Raw genomic sequence first — 21,077 nt, 5'->3', positions numbered from 1 at the left:
AAGGGGGCACATGACGGGGAAGGGGAAGGAGATCCTCGGACAAAGCACGGGAGCTGTTTTCCCAGGAAGGCGGTGCACTCGCTTTCGGGAATGTGTGCACGCGCGGTCAGGGGGCCGCTGGCCTCTGGAGGGAGACCGTGCTTAGAGAGATTGTACTTCATGGTGTTCTCGCAGTATGGCTGTCCTGACTTGACTGGGGTCTCTTTCTTTTTCATCTTTCAGGTTTGGAAACTTGGATGGTCACCCAAACCGGGAGGGGATTTTGGTACATCGTTTCCTGAGATCCCAGTGGAGTTCCTCCAGGAGAAGGAGGTCTTTAAAGAGTTCATCTATCGCATCAACACTCTAGGTAATCTGGATTTCTCTTTCAGAAACGATAGACCTCAAGGCGTGCTCTTGCCCTTTTCTTCTCGGTTATTCCATAAGGAGCTGGGGCAGGATGTGATCGTGTGTGAGTAGTGCATCCTGCAGTGTGTATAAAACTGTCACGATGAAAAATTCTCGCCAGGTTGGTGTGGTATTGGGTGTGGCGGGCGGCGGGGGGAAGGTTAAATGCCAAGTTTTCATACAGCAGGCTTGTTTGGAGTCAGGACCGGCGCCTGGTGATAGATGATGTGCGGCCCAGTTCGGTCTGTGCCCCGCGCCGCTGTCCTGCCTGGCGGGGGCGGTTTTGTCTCCGTGTGCTCTTGTGTGGTCACTGATGCCCTTCTCTCCGGTGCAGGGCGAGCAGGTGGGGCGGGGTGGAGACAGCACGGCCGGCCGAGCAGGGGGAAGGTAGACTGCATTGTGTCAGACAGCACGGGACTCTGGGTGAAGGGGGCAGGTCACCTCCACCTCCGGGACCCCTGGCTTTGTCATCCACGGTGTCACGACGGATTCAGAAACTAAGAGAGACACTCCTAGAAACTCAGTAAATCGTATCAGTACTTTCCGGGTCAGGGTTCCTGCCCGCTTTCTGCAGCACGGTGGAAGTTACGGTGTTTTTGTCCCCATTGTGCGGCTCGACGTGTGGTCTGGTGGGAGGGTCGTAATTGGTAGATCTGGAGTGTTTGTCTTGTGAGGCGGGTGTGGACATCTGCTTGCACGATGGGCCCGCCCTTTGTCTCCGGCTTCTGCACATTTTGTGCTTCTTCTGATCCCAGAAGGTTCAGGCAGCCGACACCCTCTCGCGTCTACTTTTGCTTTTAGTGAAGCAGACAGTTCATGACCCTGTCCAGAGTGAAACCCAGCGGTGACCCAAGACCAGAGCCTTCGGAAGCTTGGTTTCTTTCCTCTCCTTGGAGGTGGTTACCAGGCAGCCTCCTGGCCACCCTGTGTGACATCCGTTCCTTTTCTCACCCAGGCATCTTTGTGCCTGAATTGTCACTCAGACCCCGGACAGCTACACGGTCTCTTCCTGATGTGGCCTTTGCTCATGCCTTTTTTTGTGTGCTTCCTGTTCTTTTCCCGTAAATCGATGGCGTAGGCCTCCATATCTCCAGCAGCCTCACCAGGTCAGGCTGTCTGCATCCACTCCCCATCCGAGTCACTCCGTCTCCCTCTGTGTCCACTTCTACCAAGGGGATCCTGAAGGTTGATGCTCTGGTTTTCCTGCCCTCAGCACCCCCTCCCCGTCACTTGTGGCCCTGACACCAGTGGCACGGCCACCCCCACCTGGCAGGTCACGAGCGGGAGCAGGCAGCGCTCGGCTCTCGGACACGAGCACTCCTCACACGCTCCGTGAGGGCGCCCCGGCAACGTTCCATCCTTTTTCAATCTGCCGCTCTTCTGAGATGGGGTCAGAGCAACCATTGCTTTTCCGTTTTCAGTTTGAGCAGCTTTATTGAAATGGACTTCACAGAGTACGCACTTCACCCACTCCCAGCGTGCGGTTAGCGGTCTGCTGTTCGTACAGGGTTACGCAGCCCGTGGCCCAGGGCGGTGGTCTGACTTTGTGGAAGACTTGTCAGCCCTCTGTATGCAGGGCAGAAGCAGTTCTGAATCCGACCAGGGTAGCCCGCTGGGACGTCCCCACATCTCCACAGCGGAGGGCCGAGAGGGTGCCTGGGCTGAACTCCTCCAGTGCCGCTTGCTTGCGTGGCCTCAGACGTGTGCCTCCGTGTCCTCGCTGGTGGCGTGGAGCTGGCAGTGTGGCGGCATTTTGGAATTGGCGGTGCGCGGCAAGGGGGCTGCTGTAGTGCCCCAGGGCAGCGTCTGGTCAGGCCCAGCTGCCCCTTCACATCTAGGAGTTTGGGGAGCGGGTAACCCTCCGTCTCACGTGACGTTTACATTCCTAGGGTGGACCAGCCGCACCCAGTTTGAGGAAACGTGGGCCACCCTCCTCGGTGTCCTGGTGACTCAGCCCCTCGTGATGGAGCAGGAGGAGAGCCCGCCGGAAGTAAGGCCGCGTGCAGGCCCGTGTGTCCACTGGTTGGCACACGGGCAGTTACAACAGCTGATGGATTGTTTGTGGTGGCCTAAAGAAGGGCTGCACGCTCGTTTTCTTGGTCTTGTTTGTAGAAGACTAGCCAGTTCGTACTAGACTGGTGTTGCACAACAGGAGCAACCCCCCCCCCCGCCAAGGTCTGAGTGGCCTGGGTTCCCAGTGGATGGAGTACAGTTCATCGTAGTGCATTACATGTTAAGGGTCAGAAAGGTTACACCCTTTCTTGAAAATATTTATGCGTTCTGTTTATCAGTATTCAGGTGCAGTGTGGAGGTTGAATCGAATGAAAAGGCTCGTTATAAAGACCATGTACGCATGTGTACCTGCGTCATTTGCGGAGATTTATCAAGCGTCTTGGAATGTCAGGGGACCTTATGTTACTATAATGTTAGCAAAAGCCACGTTCTGATAAGGCAAAGCCTGAGATATTGAAAGTCACGGGATAGGAGTCCCTAATTCTGCTAGAAGGTGTGGTACAAACTTGTAGAAATGAATGTTCAAAGAGTAGACATATGTCAGAAATCCAGATTGTCTTTTTTTCTTTTTTTTTTTTTTTAACATTTATTTATTTTTGAGAGACAGAGCACGAGCTGGGGGGGGGGGGCAGAGAGAGGGAGGGAGACCCAGAATCTGAAGCAGGCTCCAGGCCCTGGGCTGTCAGCACAGAGCCCAGCGCGGGGCTCGAGCTCATGAACCGTGAGATCATGACCTGAGCCGAAGTCGGACGCTTAACTGACTGAGCCACCCAGGTGCCACCAGATTGTCTTTAAATTCGTGTGTAGAATTAACAGGTTGTCATATGCAAAGTCCCTAAAATTAGTGAGGAAATTTCAGGGCAATTTCTTAAAAAGTAATTTGTGTTCGGAGATTTGTATCTATAAGAGACCTTGTTTTGAAAGGTGGACATTTGCCCATTAGATTCGTTTCAAGTCACAGATGCGTGTAGGCTGTGGCATCAGGGCAGACAAAACAGGACCCTTGCTGGGAGGTGTGTGCCCCTAGCGCTCGGGGCTCTTCCCCGCAAGACCGCGTGGCCTGAGAACCATGGCCTCCAGGCTCTGTGGGCAGGTGGGTGTCTGGCCGCTCGTGACTTGGTAAAGCGTGGACTCTCCTTCTAGGAAGACACGGAGAGGACCCAGATCAACGTCCTGGCCGTGCAGGCCATCACCTCCCTGGTGCTGAGTGCGATGACTGTGCCCGTGGCCGGGAACCCGGCCGTGAGCTGCCTGGAGCAGCAGCCCCGGAACAAGCCCCTGAAAGCTCTCGACACCAGGTGAGGCCAGCGAGGCACACGGAGTGACCGACACCTCCTCCCCGGGCCCTTGCCCTTGTTGCCAGAATTACAAACACAACACTTGTGCATGTTGCTTGCCGCGAGAGGGGCAGATCCAGAGGTGATCTGGTGACCCGTGGCAGTGAGGCCTGAGTGTTCAGGACGGACTCTGGCAGAGCGAGGGCTAGCCCAGGGCACGTGGACAGGAATCGCCTCAAAGGAAGTGCCATCTGCTGTATCGGTGCCTGTGTTTCCTTTAGGCAAAGCTGGAGGAAGCCCTGAGGTTTTGGCTTTTGAGGTTTCGACGGAAGGAAAATACCGTTTTTAACCTTTGTTCTGAACTTCAGGTTTGGGAGGAAGCTGAGCATTATCAGAGGAATTGTGGAGCAAGAAATCCAAGCAATGGTTTCGAAGAGAGAGAATGTCGCCACCCATCACTTGTACCAAGCGTGGGACCCCGTCCCTTCTCTCTCTCCAGCTACTACAGGTACCTGTGGGAGGACAGGCCATTCGTCCCTGGGCCGGGATGAGAATGTGCCCGAAATACTAAAGAGGAGGCTGCGATACTAAATGTGCTGCCCTAATTCATGACCACGAGTGTTGCTCAGGACCAGGGAATTTTATCAGCCTTGCGGAGCTCGAGTCTGGTACTGACCTGGAGTCGTGTCTCTCCCCAGTCAGGCCTTTGGAAGCAGAACTGGTCACTTACATGAAAAATCAGAGTCCATCAGTGATTCCCGTGAACCTCCAGCTTCTTGGGAGAGAGCACCGTGGCAAGGGCAGGCCGCGCTCTCTGAGAGCCCCTTGGGGCCGGGCGCCCCTGAGCCCGAGCTCTCCGTCCCCGGCTGCCGTCCCCTCCCCCAGCGCTGCACCTGCTTTGTCTGCACCGCAGGCTGTGTGCCTGCCCTGAAATGGGCGCTCGAGTTTGTCACCCTGGGTTACAAGACGAGAATTTTGTGTGCACACGTTTTCTGTTGAAAAATGATATTTTAGCGCAGTGTTTTTCTGATTCCCTAGTTTATTTTAGGAATTGTTAGATCCTGCGATTTTAAGCACCTTAAACGCATTATCCAGAAAATGTTCTGTGTAGAAGTGTACTTACCGGGGCATTGAATTAAAGTCAGGACTGTGAACTTGGATGGCCATAGATCCAGTGAGGATTATGCCCACCAGGAGAAAGAAGTGGCCTCACCCGGTGTCACAGGAAGCAGGAGAGAGTAGGTGCCAGGAGGAGTGCCAGCGCTCCAGGAGCCCTGAGCAGAGCACGTGCTGCCAGGGCGAGGGGCACGGGAAGCCTCTTGGAAGACGGCACGTTGATGCTCGATCTGGCAAAGGGTTAACTAGGGGTTAGCCAGGGGCAGGGGTCGTTTGTTCTGGGGTGTGGAGGGTGTAAAAGACTATTGTGGAAAAGATGGGTTGGTTGAGTAGGGGCTTCTGCCTGCACCCCACTCTGGTGGGCACAGCTGGACAGCCTGGGCACCAAAGCAGGGTCCTGGGAATTGTTGCCCACTGACACGGTCTGGCCCCCAGAGCAGAGTGCCCGCCTGCTGGGCCGTCGCACCATCTGCAGCTGCCAACTGGTTTTTGCAGCTCAGGCCCCAACCAGTTCCCCTGCAGAGTCCTAAGCTGGTTTGTTACAGAGAAAAAGTGATCATTCACTATTGCCCCACTGGCTCTCCCAGCTTAATGGGTTATAAAATGGCAGAGAAAACCCCAGAGACCCTCCGGGCTCTACAGAGCTGTGCCATCCTGCCAGCGGGTCTGGGCAGGCGCTGCCGGGCCGACGCCACGCAGGGCAGCATTCACGGTGTTCTCGCCCGCAGGTGCCCTCATCGGCCACGACAAGCTTCTGCTGCAGATCAACCCTGAGCGGGAGCTGGGGAACATGAGCTACAAGCTCGGCCAGGTCAGTCACACCCGCGTGGCCGGTCACGTCCCCCAGCTCTCCTCGCCGTCCCTTGTCAGCCTTGGATCCGGGCCATTTAGTACATCCAGAGGAAAAGTTACGTGTGGTTTTTAAATAAAAGGAGCGTTTTTCTTTTATTTGTTCCTATACGCTCTACTCCAAGGAGGACTTAAAGGGTCTCGTGCACGTACTGGCGTAAGCGTGTGCAAAGGTAGCGAGATGGTGTGAGTTAGACTTGGGTCCGGGGCATCACACAGGCGAGAGCGGCACGGGTGGGGCGAACACAGAGAGGGGCCCGTGTTCTGATGGGCCACCAGTTTCACCACGAGTGTCCCAGCTGCCAGCTCAGAGGGAAGTGTGGTCCCATAGTGCAGTGTGGCGGATGGGCTGGCTCTGGGCCCCAGGTGACAGCTTACTGGGTGGGTCACCTTGAACTATACTCGGTTTTCCCGTCAGAAAAACAGTCACGCATATGACAGTGAGGTTGGAGGAGCTGGGGAACAGGGACGTGGCCCCTGGAGCTGTGAGGGGGTGTGTGTGCTGGGCGGAAGGACTCGGTGTGGCAGCCTGATGGCTGCTCTGTCCACGCCGTGTCTTCTCAAACCTCACTGGGTTACTTAGCAGGTATGCGGGACTGTTTTCTTGTTAGCTGTTGTCGTGGAGGACACTGGTCAGAGCAGGGTTTGGAAATACTGGTCTGTCCCGAGGGCAGCCCCATCCCTTCGGGGCACAGGCTTGCAGCAGAGACCCCAGGCTGCCTCTGTCCCACCCTTTCCTGCCCACACACGTTCCTCTATGATCAAGGAGTCACAGGCAGGCCGTCCGAGCTCTGTCCCTGCAGAGAAGCTTCTGTCCTTGAGACAAGTTGAGGTGACGGAACTCAGTGTCATTTCTGCGGGAGTGTTTCTCAGGAGCAGGCTATGAGTGAGCAACGTTGGCTCTTGGGGTGGCGCCTGGCCTTATTCTGGTACACTGATGTTTGCCCGGCTGGGTCCTTTCTTCAGCACCTGTGTTCACGTCTAGCCGCCGAGAATTGAGTGTAGTGCGTTTACCTGGGGCTGAGCCCTGAACCCACCCTGCCCTGCTAACAGGCCAGTTGGCTCCCGAATCCCTCCACGCTGAGCCATCACTGGCTGTTGGGGAATGAGGGGAGCAGGGGGGCCACCCTCTCTCAGAGCTTGAAGATTGCTTGAGGCCTTGCAGCCCCTAGTCCGTCTATGGTGGCCACCTCCAGCCTGCCCTCCTGTTGCCAGTCCCCCACGGCGGGTGGGGTCGGAAGGGGAGATGGCTGTCGGTGCAGAGTGGGAATTGGGGCCGGTGTCCCGAATGGTGGTGGGAATGCAGCACACGCTCGCTGGCAGTGTGGATGCCATGCCATGTGCCGGAGGGCCCCCTCGTGAACAGAGCAGACGTGGGAGCACGCTGCCCTGCCGGGGGGGGGGGGGGGAGGGGGAGGGGCACCCCCCCGGTGGACAGATCGACTCCTGTTCCCAGCACTGCTGCCGCCGTCCCCAGAACAAGCACAGGAAGGGCACGGGGGTCTGCAGCTCAGGGGACCGACACCTGTGCCCTGACCACTGAGCCCTGTGTCCTTGTCTCCTGAAGGTGTCCATTCACTCCGTGTGGCTGGGGAACAGCATCACGCCCCTGAGAGAGGAAGAGTGGGAGGAGGAGGAGGAGGAGGAGGCCGACGTCCCCACGTCCGCATCACCGCCCACATCGCCGGTCAACTCCAGGTTTCTTATCTGCCGTTCATTTCAAGCGATTTGAAATTTCCCATCAGTCATTTGATGTGATTGGGGCACCCCTTGAAACAGGCCTCTCATCTTGCGTACTCTGCAGGAAGCACCGGGCTGGAGTCGACATCCACTCCTGTTCCCAGTTCTTGCTTGAACTGTATAGTCGCTGGATCCTGCCGTCAGGGTCAGCCAGAAGGACCCCCATCGTGCTGATCAGCGAAGTGGTCCGATCTGTAAGTCTGCCCCGCACATGCGCACGGGGCTCGTGACGGCACACACGCAGACACGGTGTTCGCACGTACGCGCCGGTACGGACACCGCACGCTCACGCAGAGTTTGCGGTCTGTGGGAACCCGGGAAGGAACTCTCGGGGTTTCACGGATGCAGGATGACCCTGTAGCAGCTCTCCAGCCAGGGGAGCGGCCGTTTCCGATTTTCCAATCCGTGGCCCATCGATGCCTTCTTCAGTACAGTGGAAGTAGTGTGGGAGTGTCCCATCGTACCACGGTTCTCGAGGCCACGTGACATAGCCACGTTTGTCTCCACAAGGGTCTGTTTCTTAAATGTCGGGTTTGTCAGAAGGGAGTTGTGCAGACAGTGCCGCCACCACCACACCCCCTTTGAGAGGCTCTGGTGTGGAGCCGTCGTCAACTGCGGACCAAGGCTGCCGCACGCGCGGGGACCCCGGAGAGTGGGTTACACCCGTCAGTGCTGACGGTGCCGGAAGTGAAATCTGTGGGGTTTGCAAACGGCTCCTCGTGGGACGCCGCATCAGCATTTTTACCATCGTCTGGCGAGAAGCGAGCAGGAGTCTGAGGCTGAAGACCCTGGGTCCCTGTTTCCTGCCCATTGACACCCTACCGCCAACCCTCTGCGCGGTCTCTGCGGCACGGGTTTCCCTCACCTAGGCCTCGGTGGCACCTCTGCCCGGTACCTGCAGGCGGGACTTTTGAGCCTGGCTGTTCTCAGCTCGCACCTTCTAAGGCTCTTAAGTTATTTTCCATTTGGTCAAGTTGAGAGTTTTAAGAATTTCTTTTTTAATCTGTAATAAAAGTTTACAGTTTGATTTTTTTTTTATCAATAAATTACAAGCACCTGTAATAAAGGCCTTTTTGTAAGTTATTAATCCATTTGAAATAACAGTGATAATTTTTGAGGTTTGGGGTTTTTTGTTTTGTTTTTTTTTTACATGTTTATTTAATTTTGAAAGAGAGATTGAGCCAGGGAGGGGCAGAGAGAGGAGACACAGAATCTGAAGCAGGCTCCAGGCTATCTGCTCCGCATTCAGCCTGATAGTAATACGAAAGGACTTTGAGAAGACACCGCCCTGTGGTCAGAGGAGAACAGAGGTGAAAAGGCGGATAAGGGTCTTGATGTTACCACAAAAGTGGTTCTGACCTTGAGAAACCCGGGAGGTCCTCCAGGGTCCGCCACGTCCACCTTCAGAAGGGCTGCTGTGGCGACTTGCTGAGCCCCGCTGTCCTCCGGGGCCTCTGAGGAGAGGCAGCGTCCCTAAAGAGCAGACACGCGCTCGCCTCAGTGACGCTTATGCGTAGGTGGTGTCATGTGAAGAGGTGAACAACAGAGCACTGAACATTTTGGGGAGACTGAGTTGCCAAGCTTTTGTTTCTGAAACAGCTGCCCCTTCCTCTGTCCCAGGGCTCGGGAGAGCCCGTCCCCTCTGCTGCCCAGAGACCTAGTATCTTGCAGAATAACAGCTAGAGAGCTTCTCAGCGGTTCCGCCGCGCTCGTGACTAAGATCCGGGCGCTCGCCCCCGGTGGGCCGCACAGATGCAGGGGGATTTGAAGAAGATATCGGGTGGCCCGCTCTTCACGTTACCTGTTCCCATTGGACTGTACGTCTCCAGTCGGGGCCCCTGTCAGTTCCCATATTTAAATGTCTCGGGGATGTTGGCACATGTATTTTGGACTTTGTGGCTTACTTCCTGTCTGAATGCTCTGCGTCCCCAGCTCCTAGTGGTCTCAGACTTGTTCACTGAGCGCACCCAGTTTGAGATGATGTATCTGACGCTGACCGAGCTGAGGAGGGCGCACCCTGCAGAAGACGAGATTCTCATTCAGTACCTGGTGCCTGCCACCTGCAAGGCGGCTGCCGTCCTCGGAATGGTAAGCCCCAGGCGGTGCGGAGGCCACCTCGTACTGGCTGCATGTTGTGGCCGTAGGGAGCCTCGGCCTTGGAAGGCCTGACCCGGAAGGAGAGTGGGAGGACTCGGTTCTAACATCCCTGCCTTTCTGCAGGTCACCGTGAAGCGTGTTATGGTGGGCGAGCCTTGGTTTAGGGCTCTTGTACCCCTTGGCTCTGGGTCATCACGGTGTGGGTAGCGCGAACACGACCGGCCCCTCCTCCTCAGTTGCCCACGCCCCCCCCCCCACACCCCTTTGCTGAAGAGCTGCCGGCTCCCGTGCTTCCCGCCAACAGACCCTCCCGGGGGCCATTTTACCCCAGAAACCCTGCATTTGTCCCCCATGTCCGGATGCCATTGTCTGTTGTTAGCGGGAGGGCAGACTGCCTGCTTTTGCGTTCTTCCTTATTCTGCGCCCAGTCGATCAGAGCTCAGCCGACGCGGCATGCACCCGTTTTTCTGTGCGTCCGTCACCACGCGGTCCAGGCTAACTGGACGTGATGTGAGCACATGAAGGCGTTTGCACGGGGCCTGCTCTGGTCAGCGTAGGGAAGGACAGAACCTCCACCGTTAGAAGGAAACAGCTGGGCTCCAGGCTGTGCGGGTTTGGCGTGTGCTTGCTCTTTGCTTCGTAGCCTTTACCCGGGATCTGTGGGGCCTCTGCTCCCTGTTTCCTGGAGTCCCATCTTCACGTTGGTGGTGGAGACTCATTCATCCACCAAGCATGTGGGGGCTGCCACGGCCAGGGGCTTGGGTCCCTGTGTGGGGCGCGGTGGTGCGGTCCCTCTGCCTCCCCCGTGTTCCCGCTCAGTCCTGTCTGTCCTGACAGTGACCACGAGAACAGGTCTCCTCGCCCAGTCTCACAAAGGTGAGCTCTTGTTTCATCTGGGCCCCAGGAGGCTGAGACCAGGTCACATGGGACATGGCAGAGGTCTGAGTCCACGTCTGTGGCCCAGAGCCCTGACTCTAGCCCCTTCCTGGCTTGGCTCCCCTGTAGAATTCATCCCTCTGACCCAAAGTGCCCAGGCAGGTATCATCCATCCTGGGTGGCCAGAGCCCTGGTGCCACCATCAGGGAACAGAAACAATGAATCCGTTGGCCTGCCTTCTGTGAGCACATCACTTCAAAGTGTGTGCCCTCCGGGCGTCGAGAGACATGTCAAAGCAGCTGGACTTGAAGGGGTCCTTTTGTCTTTGTGGGGGATTTCAGCTGCTGGGTTCGTTTTCATTGTAATTGTGTTTTTGTGCTCAGGCCCAGGTCCCCCTAGACAAATGTTGTGTTGTCAATAAATCAAATAAACAATCATCATTTTCTAAGAAGACCCTAAGGCAAGACTTGCTGCATGGACACAGACTCCCCACCCTGACGTGCATGCATGGGCCTCTGTGCAGGCAGCCGCGCTCCGAAGCTTGTCTTTTCCTCCTGAGACACTTACACGGTGTCAGGAAGTGTGCGTCCCTCGCTGCACGTCCTGGCGGTGCTTCCAGAGGCAGGGGCTGGATGCACGGCGGAACCGTCCTTAGGAAGGCGTCGCACCGCCGTGGTGCGTGTGCGTCTGCTCTTGGCGGGGCCTGCAGGGACCCTCAGGTGCCAGTAGCCACCTTTCCCGAGTGGGGTGGCTTGTGGAGCCCTGGGGTCACCCCCACTTCCACACCGTTTCCTGTGGCTGCCTCTTCTCTAAAAGGAGCGTCTAGAGGGAGGCATGTGGCATGGAGCGCGAGGGTTCCGCTGCGCCCTACTGTGTCGAGGGTGCTAACGGCCACGGGTAGTATTTTGGTTCAAGTCAGTGCAGACTACCGTTAGGGGTCCCCAAGACCACCCTGCATTTTTTCTGGGAGGATTCACATATACTCACGGCTGGGATTTGCCCCGGTGAAATCGAAGCACAATCGGCACAGGGTAAAGGGGGGCGGGGGGGGGGGGGGGGCGGGGGGGCAGGTCCCGAGGAAGCAGGCGCCAGCTGCCAGCGTCCTCTCCCGGGGCGTCAGGCGGTGCGCGTTGTGACAACACGTGTGGGGTCTCGGCCGCCAGGGGAGCGCATTAGAGACACAGAGCAGGGCTCCCGCCGGCTAGGGCCACTCTCCCTGGCGTGGCCCAAACCGCAGGCCCCCGGGAGGAAGGTGTCGCCACGGACACGGCGTTGGCGTGACCGGGTGAGCCACAGGGGCTGCTCTGGTCAGCGGGGGAGCCGGGGACGCTCCCGCCAGCCGGGCGCCCGGACGCCCGCTCAGGGGCCTCTGGGGGGCCTGCTGCCGGAGCTCCTGCACCCAGTCTTCCTCTGTAGCTTAGGTCAGCCCCTCGTTGGCCTCTCCCGATCCGTCGTGGGCAAGCCTCTGCTCCTGTGCCTGTGCTCTAGGACAAGGCCGTGGCCGAGCCCGTCAGCCGGCTGCTGGAGAGCACACTGAGGAGCAGCCACCTGCCCAGCAGGGTCGGGGCCCTGCACGGCGCCCTCTACGTGCTGGAGTGTGACCTCCTGGATGAGACGGCGAAGCAGCTTGTCCCTGTCATCAGCGACTACCTCCTGTCCAACCTCAAAGGGGCAGCCCCGTGAGTGGCAGTGGCTGCGTGGGGGTCTTGGCGTGGACCGGGGGAAGGGCAGGGTCGTACACCAGGTCCTGGGGCCCAGGCGGGCCCCCTTCCGTGGGGACGGGGGCGGAGGTCCTGGCGACATAACACGCGCCGTCAGACCGGCCCGTATCTCCTGGTTTCAGCTGCGTGAATGTTCATAGCCAACAGCACGTGCTGGTGATGTGTGCCACCGCCTTCTACCTGATTGAGAACTATCCCCTGGACGTAGGCCCGGAATTCTCTGCGTCAGTAATTCAGGTGAGCGGCCTTGGGCGCCTTCCTCTGGAACGGACGTGTGTGCGCGCTCTGTCCCCTGCGGGTGGTACTCTCAGAGGAGCAAGCGCGAGCGGCGGGGGCCTGACCCAGAAGTCTTCCTTGTGTTCAGATGTGTGGGGTGATGCTGTCCGGGAGTGAGGAGTCCACTCCGTCCATCATCTACCACTGCGTCCTGCGGGGCCTGGAGCGTCTTCTGCTCTCCGAACAGCTGTGCCGGCTGGATGCTGAGTCCCTGGTCAAGCTGAGTGTGGACAGAGTGAACGTGCACAGCCCGCACCGGGCCATGGCTGCCCTGGGCCTGATGCTCACCTGCATGTACACAGGTGCGGGGTGTGGGGTACGGGGCCCCAGAGACTGGCCCGGGCCCACCTGTGCCTGCCAGCTCAGTGCCACCGAACTCCAGACCATACGGATCTGCTGTCCAAGTGAGCGAGAAGCGTGTTCATTCTTGGACACAGACCCCACGACCCCACCGCACTTCAGGAAGATTCTAGAGCAGGGGCTTGCGGTTACTGGCTCAAGGCCGCATTGCTGTGTAGGCTTCAGAGCCCAGCCCAGGGAGCAGGTCTGCAGACTGACCACTGCACCCCATGTACCCACGGGGGGGGGGGGGGCAGGCCCTGGGCGGCTGAGCTCTCCTATCACTTGATTTCACATGATCTCTCAGGCTTCGTTGACCTCCCACGTGGGTTCAAGGCGTGGTCTTCAGAGCAAGTAACAGTACACAATGATTTGTTCCAGGGAAGGAGAAAATCAGCCCAGGCAGAACCTCAGACCCCAGCCCCGCCGCCCCAGACAGCGAGTCCGTGATCGTGGCTATGGAGCGTGTGTCCGTTCTTTTCGACAGGTGAGAAACACCCTCCTTTGCCCTGAGCTGCCCTGGGACGCTCGCCGGGAGCAGCTGCCTTGGCACGCACCTGCTCCCTTCTCAGCCCTGCCCCCGTGGCCCGCGGTTTCCCCGCTCTCCCCCTGACTGCACACACGCCTTACTTGCCTCTGCGGGAGCGGCCAGTCCTTGGGCCCCAGCACCGGGGAGCTTGGGGTGTCCCTCTCCCTTGAAGGTTGGGGGCAGCCCCTGTCAGTGTGGAGGCATCGGGTGGGGCATGTGAACCGGACAGGCATGTGGAGTTCTGAGCAGTAATGGAGATGTCTGGGACACTGCTGCCTTTGGGCGGGGAGTCTCACCATCAAAGCAGGCTTGGCCCACACCCCCCCCCCCCCCACCTCCACCGCTCCCCGCCCCGGGCCTGGGGAGCACAGCCCCGGAGCACCATTAACAGCGGCTTGCAGGAGTCGTGCTCGGTAGACCAGGGTAAAGATTTAAACAGCAAAGGAAGTATCTCTGAGAGCTTGGTAATTAATCCCCGTCACCCCCCCACCCTCTCCCCCCCCACTGTGTGCACTTGTGTCCAGAGGCGGCTCAGCTTGCCAGCTCTGGAAAATGGGTTGGGCACCTTGTCAGGCTCTTTCCCCAGGACCGCACCCTGCGTTTTGCCCCAGGTCTCCCAGTGCAGACTTCGTGATGCGTCTGCAGCCTTGGGAGACCCATTCTGCACCACTCAGCCTGGCCTGTCCCTCTGGCCCAGTCAGCAGGAGGCTTCTGGCTTTTTCTCACAAGAGCACGCTGAGCCAAGGCTTTCCCCGCGTCCGCTCGGTCCACATGAGGTGTTCTGGAAAGCCAAGCATTGCAGTCTGTTTCTGTGTTGAAATTTAAAATGAGCGTTTATAGTCATCTTCTGTTCCACACAGATCTGTCGAGCCCGACCACAGCCGGGTGACGGGCAGGGGAGCCCACACTTTGGTCCCTGCCTTCGTGGACCTTGCATCCCAGTGCTAACAAAATACACCAACATTTTAGCGAGTGCTGTCAGGCATGCAGTGTGGTCACTCTCCAGATGTCAGGCGGGGGGACACTGAGTTGATGGGAGGTAGCTTTGGATTGTGGGTGTCGTCCAGAGCAGCAGCCTCGCCCCTGCTGGGCCAGAGCTGGCATGCAGGTGGGGGGGTCTGGGCATGCCTAGGAGGCATGGGCCCCATTTCTGGGGCCGTTCCGGCACTTTTCAGCGGCGTATGGCTCCTCTGTGGGCACAAATGGAGAAACGTGGCCAGAAGGCATCGCTCGAGGTGCTCACTGTAGTATCTGGGGCAGCGGGGCGTGGAGGGCATCAGCAGGAGAGTGTGCGGGTAGGGGTCAGGTAAGAGGGGTCCTTGCTGACTGCAGAGGTCTGGCATCAGAACGGGGTGCTGAGACACCCACAGCACTTGGACATGGATGGAAACGGAACGGAACGTGGATGGTGTTCTCCTTGTGAACTTTTTTTGTCTCTAATGTCACCACCTCAAACCCCTGTTGCTTATAACTTGACACGACCTCGAAACCCCTTTCTGAGGCCTCAGCCCACACACGGGTTGGGGGGCCGTAAGCCGTGCCTTCACCTGCAGGTGCCTGGTGAGGCCAGTAAGGAGGGGGTTGCCTGTTTGCAACATGTTTGTAACATACTGGGACCCAGGGCGCCTCCCAGCTGGCATCAGACATGAGGCCCTCTTGAGGTGCGGCCAGACTCTGACCTGTGTCCCCTCCTTTTAGGGTCAGGAAAGGATTCCCCTGTGAAGCCAGAGTGGTGGCACGGATCCTTCCTCAGTTTTTAGATGACTTCTTCCCACCCCAGGATGTCATGAACAAAGTCATTGGGGAATTTCTGTCCAACCAGCAGCCATACCCACAGTTCATGGCCACCGTTGTGTACAAGGTGAGGGCACGGGGTCACGGGCCGGGGAAAGCCCCGACTTTCCGGACCGAATGCCTTTTAACATCTGGATGCGCTGACCTGGTGCAGGTGCTGGTGGGCCCCACTCCTCACCCTGCAAACTGCAGCGCCCCTTACCCAGCACCCCTGCTTCGGTAGAGCTGTGGCCCCTGACCCTCTGGGCCTCTCGTCCTCTCAGGTTTTCCAGACCCTGCACAGCAGTGGGCAGTCGTCCATGGTCCGGGACTGGGTCATGCTGTCCCTCTCGAACTTCACCCAGAGGAGCCCGGTGGCCATGGCTGTGTGGAGCCTCTCCTGCTTCTTCGTCAGTGCTTCCACTAGCCCCTGGGTCTCTGCCGTGTATCCTTCCGGGTCCGGGCCGGGGCCCGTTTGCCAGTCCCGTGGTCTCTTCTGTCTGTGTCTGGGTTGATGCTTCCCGTTAAAGTTTTTGGAACCTAACCTTTGCCAGAAACTCAGATGTCAAAATGACATATATCTTGAGCCTGAGGGGGGTGCAGCCTTGATAAGGAAACGTTTGCCACACTGACCAGGACTGCCTGGAGGGGCGGGAGGGTGGCACCAGCTCCCTGTGGACCTCCCTCCCTCCCTCCCGCCCCGTCCCCAGTCGAGGGCCCCGTGCAGCTGGGGTGGTGGCTGATGCTGCTTCTCATTATTCCTTGTCATCGTGCCCCGTGTCATCCTCTCGGGTAAAAGGCTTCAGTGAAGATCTGGTTCCCACCCCCAAAAACGCTGGCTGCCAAAAGGGGATGTTCTCCTTCAGCAGCCTTCCCCCAAGACAGACCAGAGCCTCTGAGCAGACGGCTGTCCCGCTGCTGGCGGCCGGCCTCGCTCAGTGTTGCCGGGAGGGCCCGGGCCCGGGGGGGCATGGCTCTGCTCTCACCGAGCGGGAGCGGGGCCTGTGGGAGCAGCCGCGGCCGCGGCCGGCGCCGAGCAGGGAGCTGGGCCAGGTAAGTGCTGTGGACTGGAGCACCCTCTCCCTGGAGCTCCCCCAGCCGGAGCAGGGCAGCGTCCTTTAGCCTTGCCCGCGTAGCCGGTGGGAGCTGAGGCGGGAGGCAGCTCCAGCCGTGCCACCCGGGTCTGCCGGCCGCTGCTCCGGTGGCTCTCGGGACTCCTGGGCCCCGACCTGTGCCGGGCGAGGACAGCCTGGTGAGGACGGGGAGGCGCACCTGGGAGACCGCTCTTCCCTCACTCGAGCCTTGCTCCCTTAACTCCCCTGCCAGCCTTCCCCACGTCATCAGCAGGATGGGCAAGCTGGAGCGAGTGGACGTTAACCTCTTCTGCCTGGTGGCCACAGACTTTTACAGACACCAGATAGAGGAGGAGCTGGACCGCCGGGCCTTCCAGTCCGTGTTCGAGGTGGTCGCGGCTCCGGGAAACCCATACCATCGACTGTTGACTTGTTTGCGGAACGTCCACAAAGTCGCCTCGTGCTGAGTGCCCACGTGGGGCAGCAGCAGAGCCCGGGGGCCTGCCCGCGCCGGCGTGGCTCCACACACGGGCCCCCCTCGAGCGGCCCCGTGGCCGGGCAGGCGGTGTCCGTCTCTGCCCTGTGGCGGAAGGGCCCCCTGGCGGCAAGGCTGCGTGCCGAGAACACGTGCAGCAGCGTGGGGCCGCGCCCGAGTCCTCGCGGGGAGCGGGAGCAGCTGTGTGTCACTAACCCTCTGTGCTGCACTCGTGTCACATGCCAGCCGCCCAGGTGTCCCCTCCTCCCGCTGCCCGGCCTGCTCGTGGTTGCTCTTGCGTCTGGGACGAATGTCCTCGGTCCTGCAGGTTGGCTGTCGGCCTCTCTGCTATCCCATAGGCAGAAGGTGGCGCCATCAGGCTTTCGAGAGCGCTCTCCGCGGCTCAGCCGGGGTCGGGCCTCACCGAGCACTGGTGTGTGCGGGTGGGGGGCTGGGAGCGCGACCCCCAGCGCCGTGCTTCCCTTTCTCTGTTTTCTTCTCAGGATTGAAAATTTAATTATATCAGTAAAGAGATTAATTTTAAGGTAACTTTTTATGCCCGCGTAGAGTATGTGCATCGCAAGTCTGTGCTGCATGTGACAGCCCTCGCCGAGCCGCCCCAGCCGGTCCTTGTCCTCCCCTGTAACAGCCGGTGGGCTCTGCGGCGTGCTCCGTCCGTCCGTCCTTACGCCGTTCACGTCTGATAAGAGCATAGAGACGTTTGCTGATCCGACGTCTGCATCATAATTCACACAGCCACACGCTGGGGACCGGAAAGTGCCCACTCCTCTGTCCTGTGCCTGCCCATGGCGCCCTCGTCCTTAGGACGGCTCCAGAGCCCCCACTCAGCAGCGAAGGACAGCCGTGCCGGCACCTAGCTGACAAGGCCAGCCTGCCTGGATGCGGGCAGCCTGTCTCCAGCCCTCGTGCCCTCCAGCTCCTGTCCCCAAGCCGAGTATGGCTGCCCAGGGCTGTCTGGCCGCTGCCGGGATCTGCTTCCCACGTGGCCCCTCTTGTGTTGTTAGGGCCCAGGCATGTGATGGAGCTACATTTGTGTGCACGCCTTGGTCATGAGCAAAGCTTGGCTTCTTGGCAACCATTAGGGAAAGGCCCCAGCAGCTCCTTGGCCCCTTTTCCAGCTCAGCACATCTGCTAGGCCTCCTTCCAGCCCGGGAGGGTGTAGACCTATGCCCCTGGAGCCGTGGTGGGGCTCATTCGGGGGAAGGGGCAGGAAGGAGACAGGGTAGGGCAGCGACTGGCCAGCCCATGGCCCCTCAGACCCAGGTCACTGGACCAGCTCTGTTTCCAGCCCCAAAGCAGCCAAGTCGTTCAATGCAAACGAGGCCTGGACATTTGGGTCGACCTTGGCTTAGGAGCTTGCGTGCCTACAAGTGGGGCTGTGCTTGCCGTCGGCCCCCAGAGGGAGGCCAGTCATGTGGTGAATGCCAGGCTGCTCAGTTTGGTCTTGAGTTTAAGTGCAGACAGCGTTTTGGGTATTTCACGTGGTAAGTGGAGATAATTTGGAAGCTATCCTTCCAGAGTCTGCAGAGAAGAAAGAGAACGAGTCTCGGTATGTGGTTAGCGACCCTTGTGTCTGAGTGTAGGCCTGACGCCCCACTGCAGGCCACACAGCGAGCTGCAGGGCCTGGAGACCCCCGAGCTCCCCCCCACTGCCCCAGAGCTCTGTTTCTTTCCTGCCCTTTCCTGCAACAACAGTTTGGGGCCTACTGGGGTGTGGGGTTTTCCCACCAGGCCCTGCAGAGGCCCCACCGTGCCAGGGCACGAGCGATAGAATTGGGTCACGTGTTTGATGCGTGGGACCATAAGGGCACTTTAACAGAAAGGAAGTCAGTGTTGTCCCTCCCTCCCTCTGGGCTCCCATTTCTCCTCCTGCCTTTTCCCATAAGCCGGCTGGAACGTGTGTGAGCACAGGAAAGTGCTTAGAACCTGCTGTCTCCCACCCCTGTCGCCTCGGCGGCTTGGAGATGGGAGCACCCAGGCCTGATGCTGTTCTTGCTGGGGAGTTCACGTCTGTAGGAAGTAACACTGTGAATGTGAAGTTTGGAGCTGTTCCCCTTAGAGTCCATGCCACTGGGCTCGCCTGAAGTGTAACTGGCTTTGCCTTGATTGCCATGAAATAGTCGGTTCTTAACAGGGGCCCGGAGCCCGGCTCTGGTCACAGGTGCCACCCAAGAGACGGGCCTGTGTGCTCGGGAGATGGAGAGGAGTCAGTGAGTGAAGTCCTTTTGGCCACGGGTGAGTGTGTATGTGTGTGCATGTGTGCGAGTCTGTAATTCTGTGTATATCTCAATACACAGACGTGCAAGGCTACGAGATTGGCCGCGTAAGTTCTTTGTAGAAGTTCTATTCCTCAGACGTGCCCTGTGGAGTTGGCTGCGTTGACGGAGGTGTCTGGGAGCGGTGTCATTGCTTGTTAAAATCCTGCTGAGGAAAGGGTCCACCTGGCCAGCTCTCTGCACAAGAAGTTAGGACTTTATCAGCTTACTAGAAGTCTATATAGCAAGCAGCGATCATATCATCAATCCAAATTTTGTTGAAAATACCAATTTGGCAGGTTTGTGGGGAGTGGGGGGGCTGTTTTTGTTTTCCTGCTGATAATATCAGGATGGACTTGAACGAAACCAGGGCAGAATTGTTTGGCAGTGCACTTAAGCGTGTCTTCTCCAGAAACGTGCCTCCCTCCCCCACCGCCCCACTGAGGGCTGCAGGTGACCCCCGGCTGCCAGAGCCCGCGCCTCCTGCCCCATCACGTTTTTGTCAGCAAATGGATCCTTCACAGAGGATGAACGAGGCTGACCCCTTCAGACACCCGGAGGGCAGCGTCACGAGGCCTTGCCTCTTAAAGGACCCCCACCGCACCCAGGCACCCCTCCGTTGCCGGCTGTCACTTCCAAGTCCCCAGGGCCGGGGGCGGCTTCTCCCGGGCAGCCGCGGTGAGCCCTGTTGCTGGTTCCATCGGAACGGACTCTGAACAGCGGTAACTGCTCTCGGCCATCGTGCAGGCAATGCCTCCTAATGCGGCGGCTTCAGGGGGCTCTGTGGTTTGGGGGGAGTGGAATCCATTTCCTCTCAATGCCACGAGCGTCCTTCCTAGCATACATCCTCGCTTTGGTGTTTGTCCTTCCCTCTGTGGTGAGCCCTCGAAGCCATGGCTACCGACCAGGGGGACAGGGAGGGCGGTTCTGTCTATGGGGCAATGGGCAGGGGCGGGGGAGCAGTGTGAGAGCCGCCCAGCGCCGCTGGCAAGCTCAGGAGGGCTCAGCTGGTGCTGCCGGCCCGGGCGCGGCCTTAGTGGGGAGTGGGCCGCTCAGACGGCGGTGACCCGTGAAAGTGGCCTGGAGGGGTCAGGGTTCCCGTTCCCCCGTGCACCTGTCACTTTTCATGGCATCGAAGGAACCCCCTCCCCCCAAGCGCTTCTGGGAGCACCTGGCCCTGGACAGTCACTGCCGTTTCCTGGTGCAGACTGGGTGGCGGCCACTGGCGCTGGAGGACCGTGGCCTCGTCGACCGGCAGCAAGTGGCTTGGCTCTGGGCGAAGCGGGGCCGCCTCTCCGTGCACGCTGCCTTGTGCTCGCGGCTGTGAGCTCGAGACGCCCCGCCACCTCCATCCCCGCCTGCTGGGAGCCAGCGAGGCTGTGAGGGGCACGTCCCGGAGCCCTGGCCTGGACCTGACCGTCCGCTCCCAAGAGGAGAGGGAAGGACTGACAAGCGACGTGTGTTTAAGTTTTTTAAACTTCCGCGAACATTGTGTATCTGAATTAAAGGGAAATGACACCACGCGCTGCTGTACGAGGCGTGCTTGCTTGTGGAGAGCCTCTCCGGGGAGGCGGGGTGGCCGCCACACTGGCCCGCACCCGGGGAGGGGGTGCTGGGCACGTCCTAGGAGGTCCCCGCAGACGTGAGCTGCTGGGGTGAAGGGTTCCGGGGCCTTGGAGGGTGGTGAGGGCAGCCCAGGGCTGGAGTGCTCACAGGGGGCCGTGCCTCGGCCTCGGGGCTCCCTCACACCCCACGGGCTCCTGGGCTCCTGGCGCACCCGTTTGAGTGTGTGAGCCGTGGCGAGTCGGTGTCTGGTAATGTTGGGGTGCAGCTGCTTTACCCGGCAGCCTGCACAGACAGCACCCCTAGTGCCATGGGTTCCCGTCTGTTGGGGGGAGTGGCCCGTCCGGTCCCTCAGCAGGGCGGCCTCGGAGCCCACGCCGCGGCCGGTGCCAGATAAGTGCGCTCGTGCAGCTTGGCCCCTGCCCCTGGGCTGCAGCCGTGTGACCAGGCACATGGGCTTCCGGCTTCCGGGGCTGTGCAGCAGCTCTGTGCGCGGGCCCTCGGGTGCCACAGGACCCCCTGTCCCTGCACAGGGATGGGCCTTCGTCCTCACGTCAGGTGTTCTAGACATTTGACGGGGGTGACTTCATCTCCCCAAATTTGTCTCCTCTGTGATGCAATTCCAGGGCCTCTGATGGTACCTCGGAGCGACCAAGGCTGTGTCCCCCTTCCTGGTCCCAGCACGGACAGCCAGACC

The 21,077-nt window shown here is 59.3% G+C and overlaps 1 protein-coding gene across 1 annotated transcript in view; it reads left to right on the top strand.

The window, feature by feature from the left end:
• Positions 1–20,338, top strand: part of HTT (huntingtin) — a 149,282-nt gene extending 128,944 nt beyond the window's left edge. Inside the window, exons 53-67 of the mRNA XM_047094146.1 lie at positions 223–349; positions 2,277–2,377; positions 3,544–3,698; positions 4,046–4,185; positions 5,522–5,604; positions 7,210–7,340; positions 7,447–7,576; positions 9,315–9,470; positions 11,844–12,034; positions 12,199–12,313; positions 12,441–12,654; positions 13,073–13,178; positions 14,919–15,081; positions 15,278–15,438; positions 16,320–20,338. Coding sequence (XP_046950102.1) covers positions 223–349; positions 2,277–2,377; positions 3,544–3,698; positions 4,046–4,185; positions 5,522–5,604; positions 7,210–7,340; positions 7,447–7,576; positions 9,315–9,470; positions 11,844–12,034; positions 12,199–12,313; positions 12,441–12,654; positions 13,073–13,178; positions 14,919–15,081; positions 15,278–15,438; positions 16,320–16,533 — 2,187 coding nt within the window. The 3' untranslated portion in view covers positions 16,534–20,338. The remainder of the gene's footprint in view (positions 1–222; positions 350–2,276; positions 2,378–3,543; positions 3,699–4,045; positions 4,186–5,521; positions 5,605–7,209; positions 7,341–7,446; positions 7,577–9,314; positions 9,471–11,843; positions 12,035–12,198; positions 12,314–12,440; positions 12,655–13,072; positions 13,179–14,918; positions 15,082–15,277; positions 15,439–16,319) is intronic.
• The last annotated feature ends 739 nt before the right edge of the window (positions 20,339–21,077 follow it).

Source organism: Lynx rufus, unplaced genomic scaffold (genome assembly GCF_022079265.1).
Source record: "Lynx rufus isolate CCGP_SWC_20201006 ecotype Redwood Valley unplaced genomic scaffold, mLynRuf1.p SCAF_38, whole genome shotgun sequence".
NCBI classification, from domain to species: Eukaryota; Metazoa; Chordata; class Mammalia; order Carnivora; family Felidae; genus Lynx; species Lynx rufus.
Note: the sequence above shows the minus strand (reverse complement) of the source record. Positions and strands in the feature narration are given on the sequence as shown.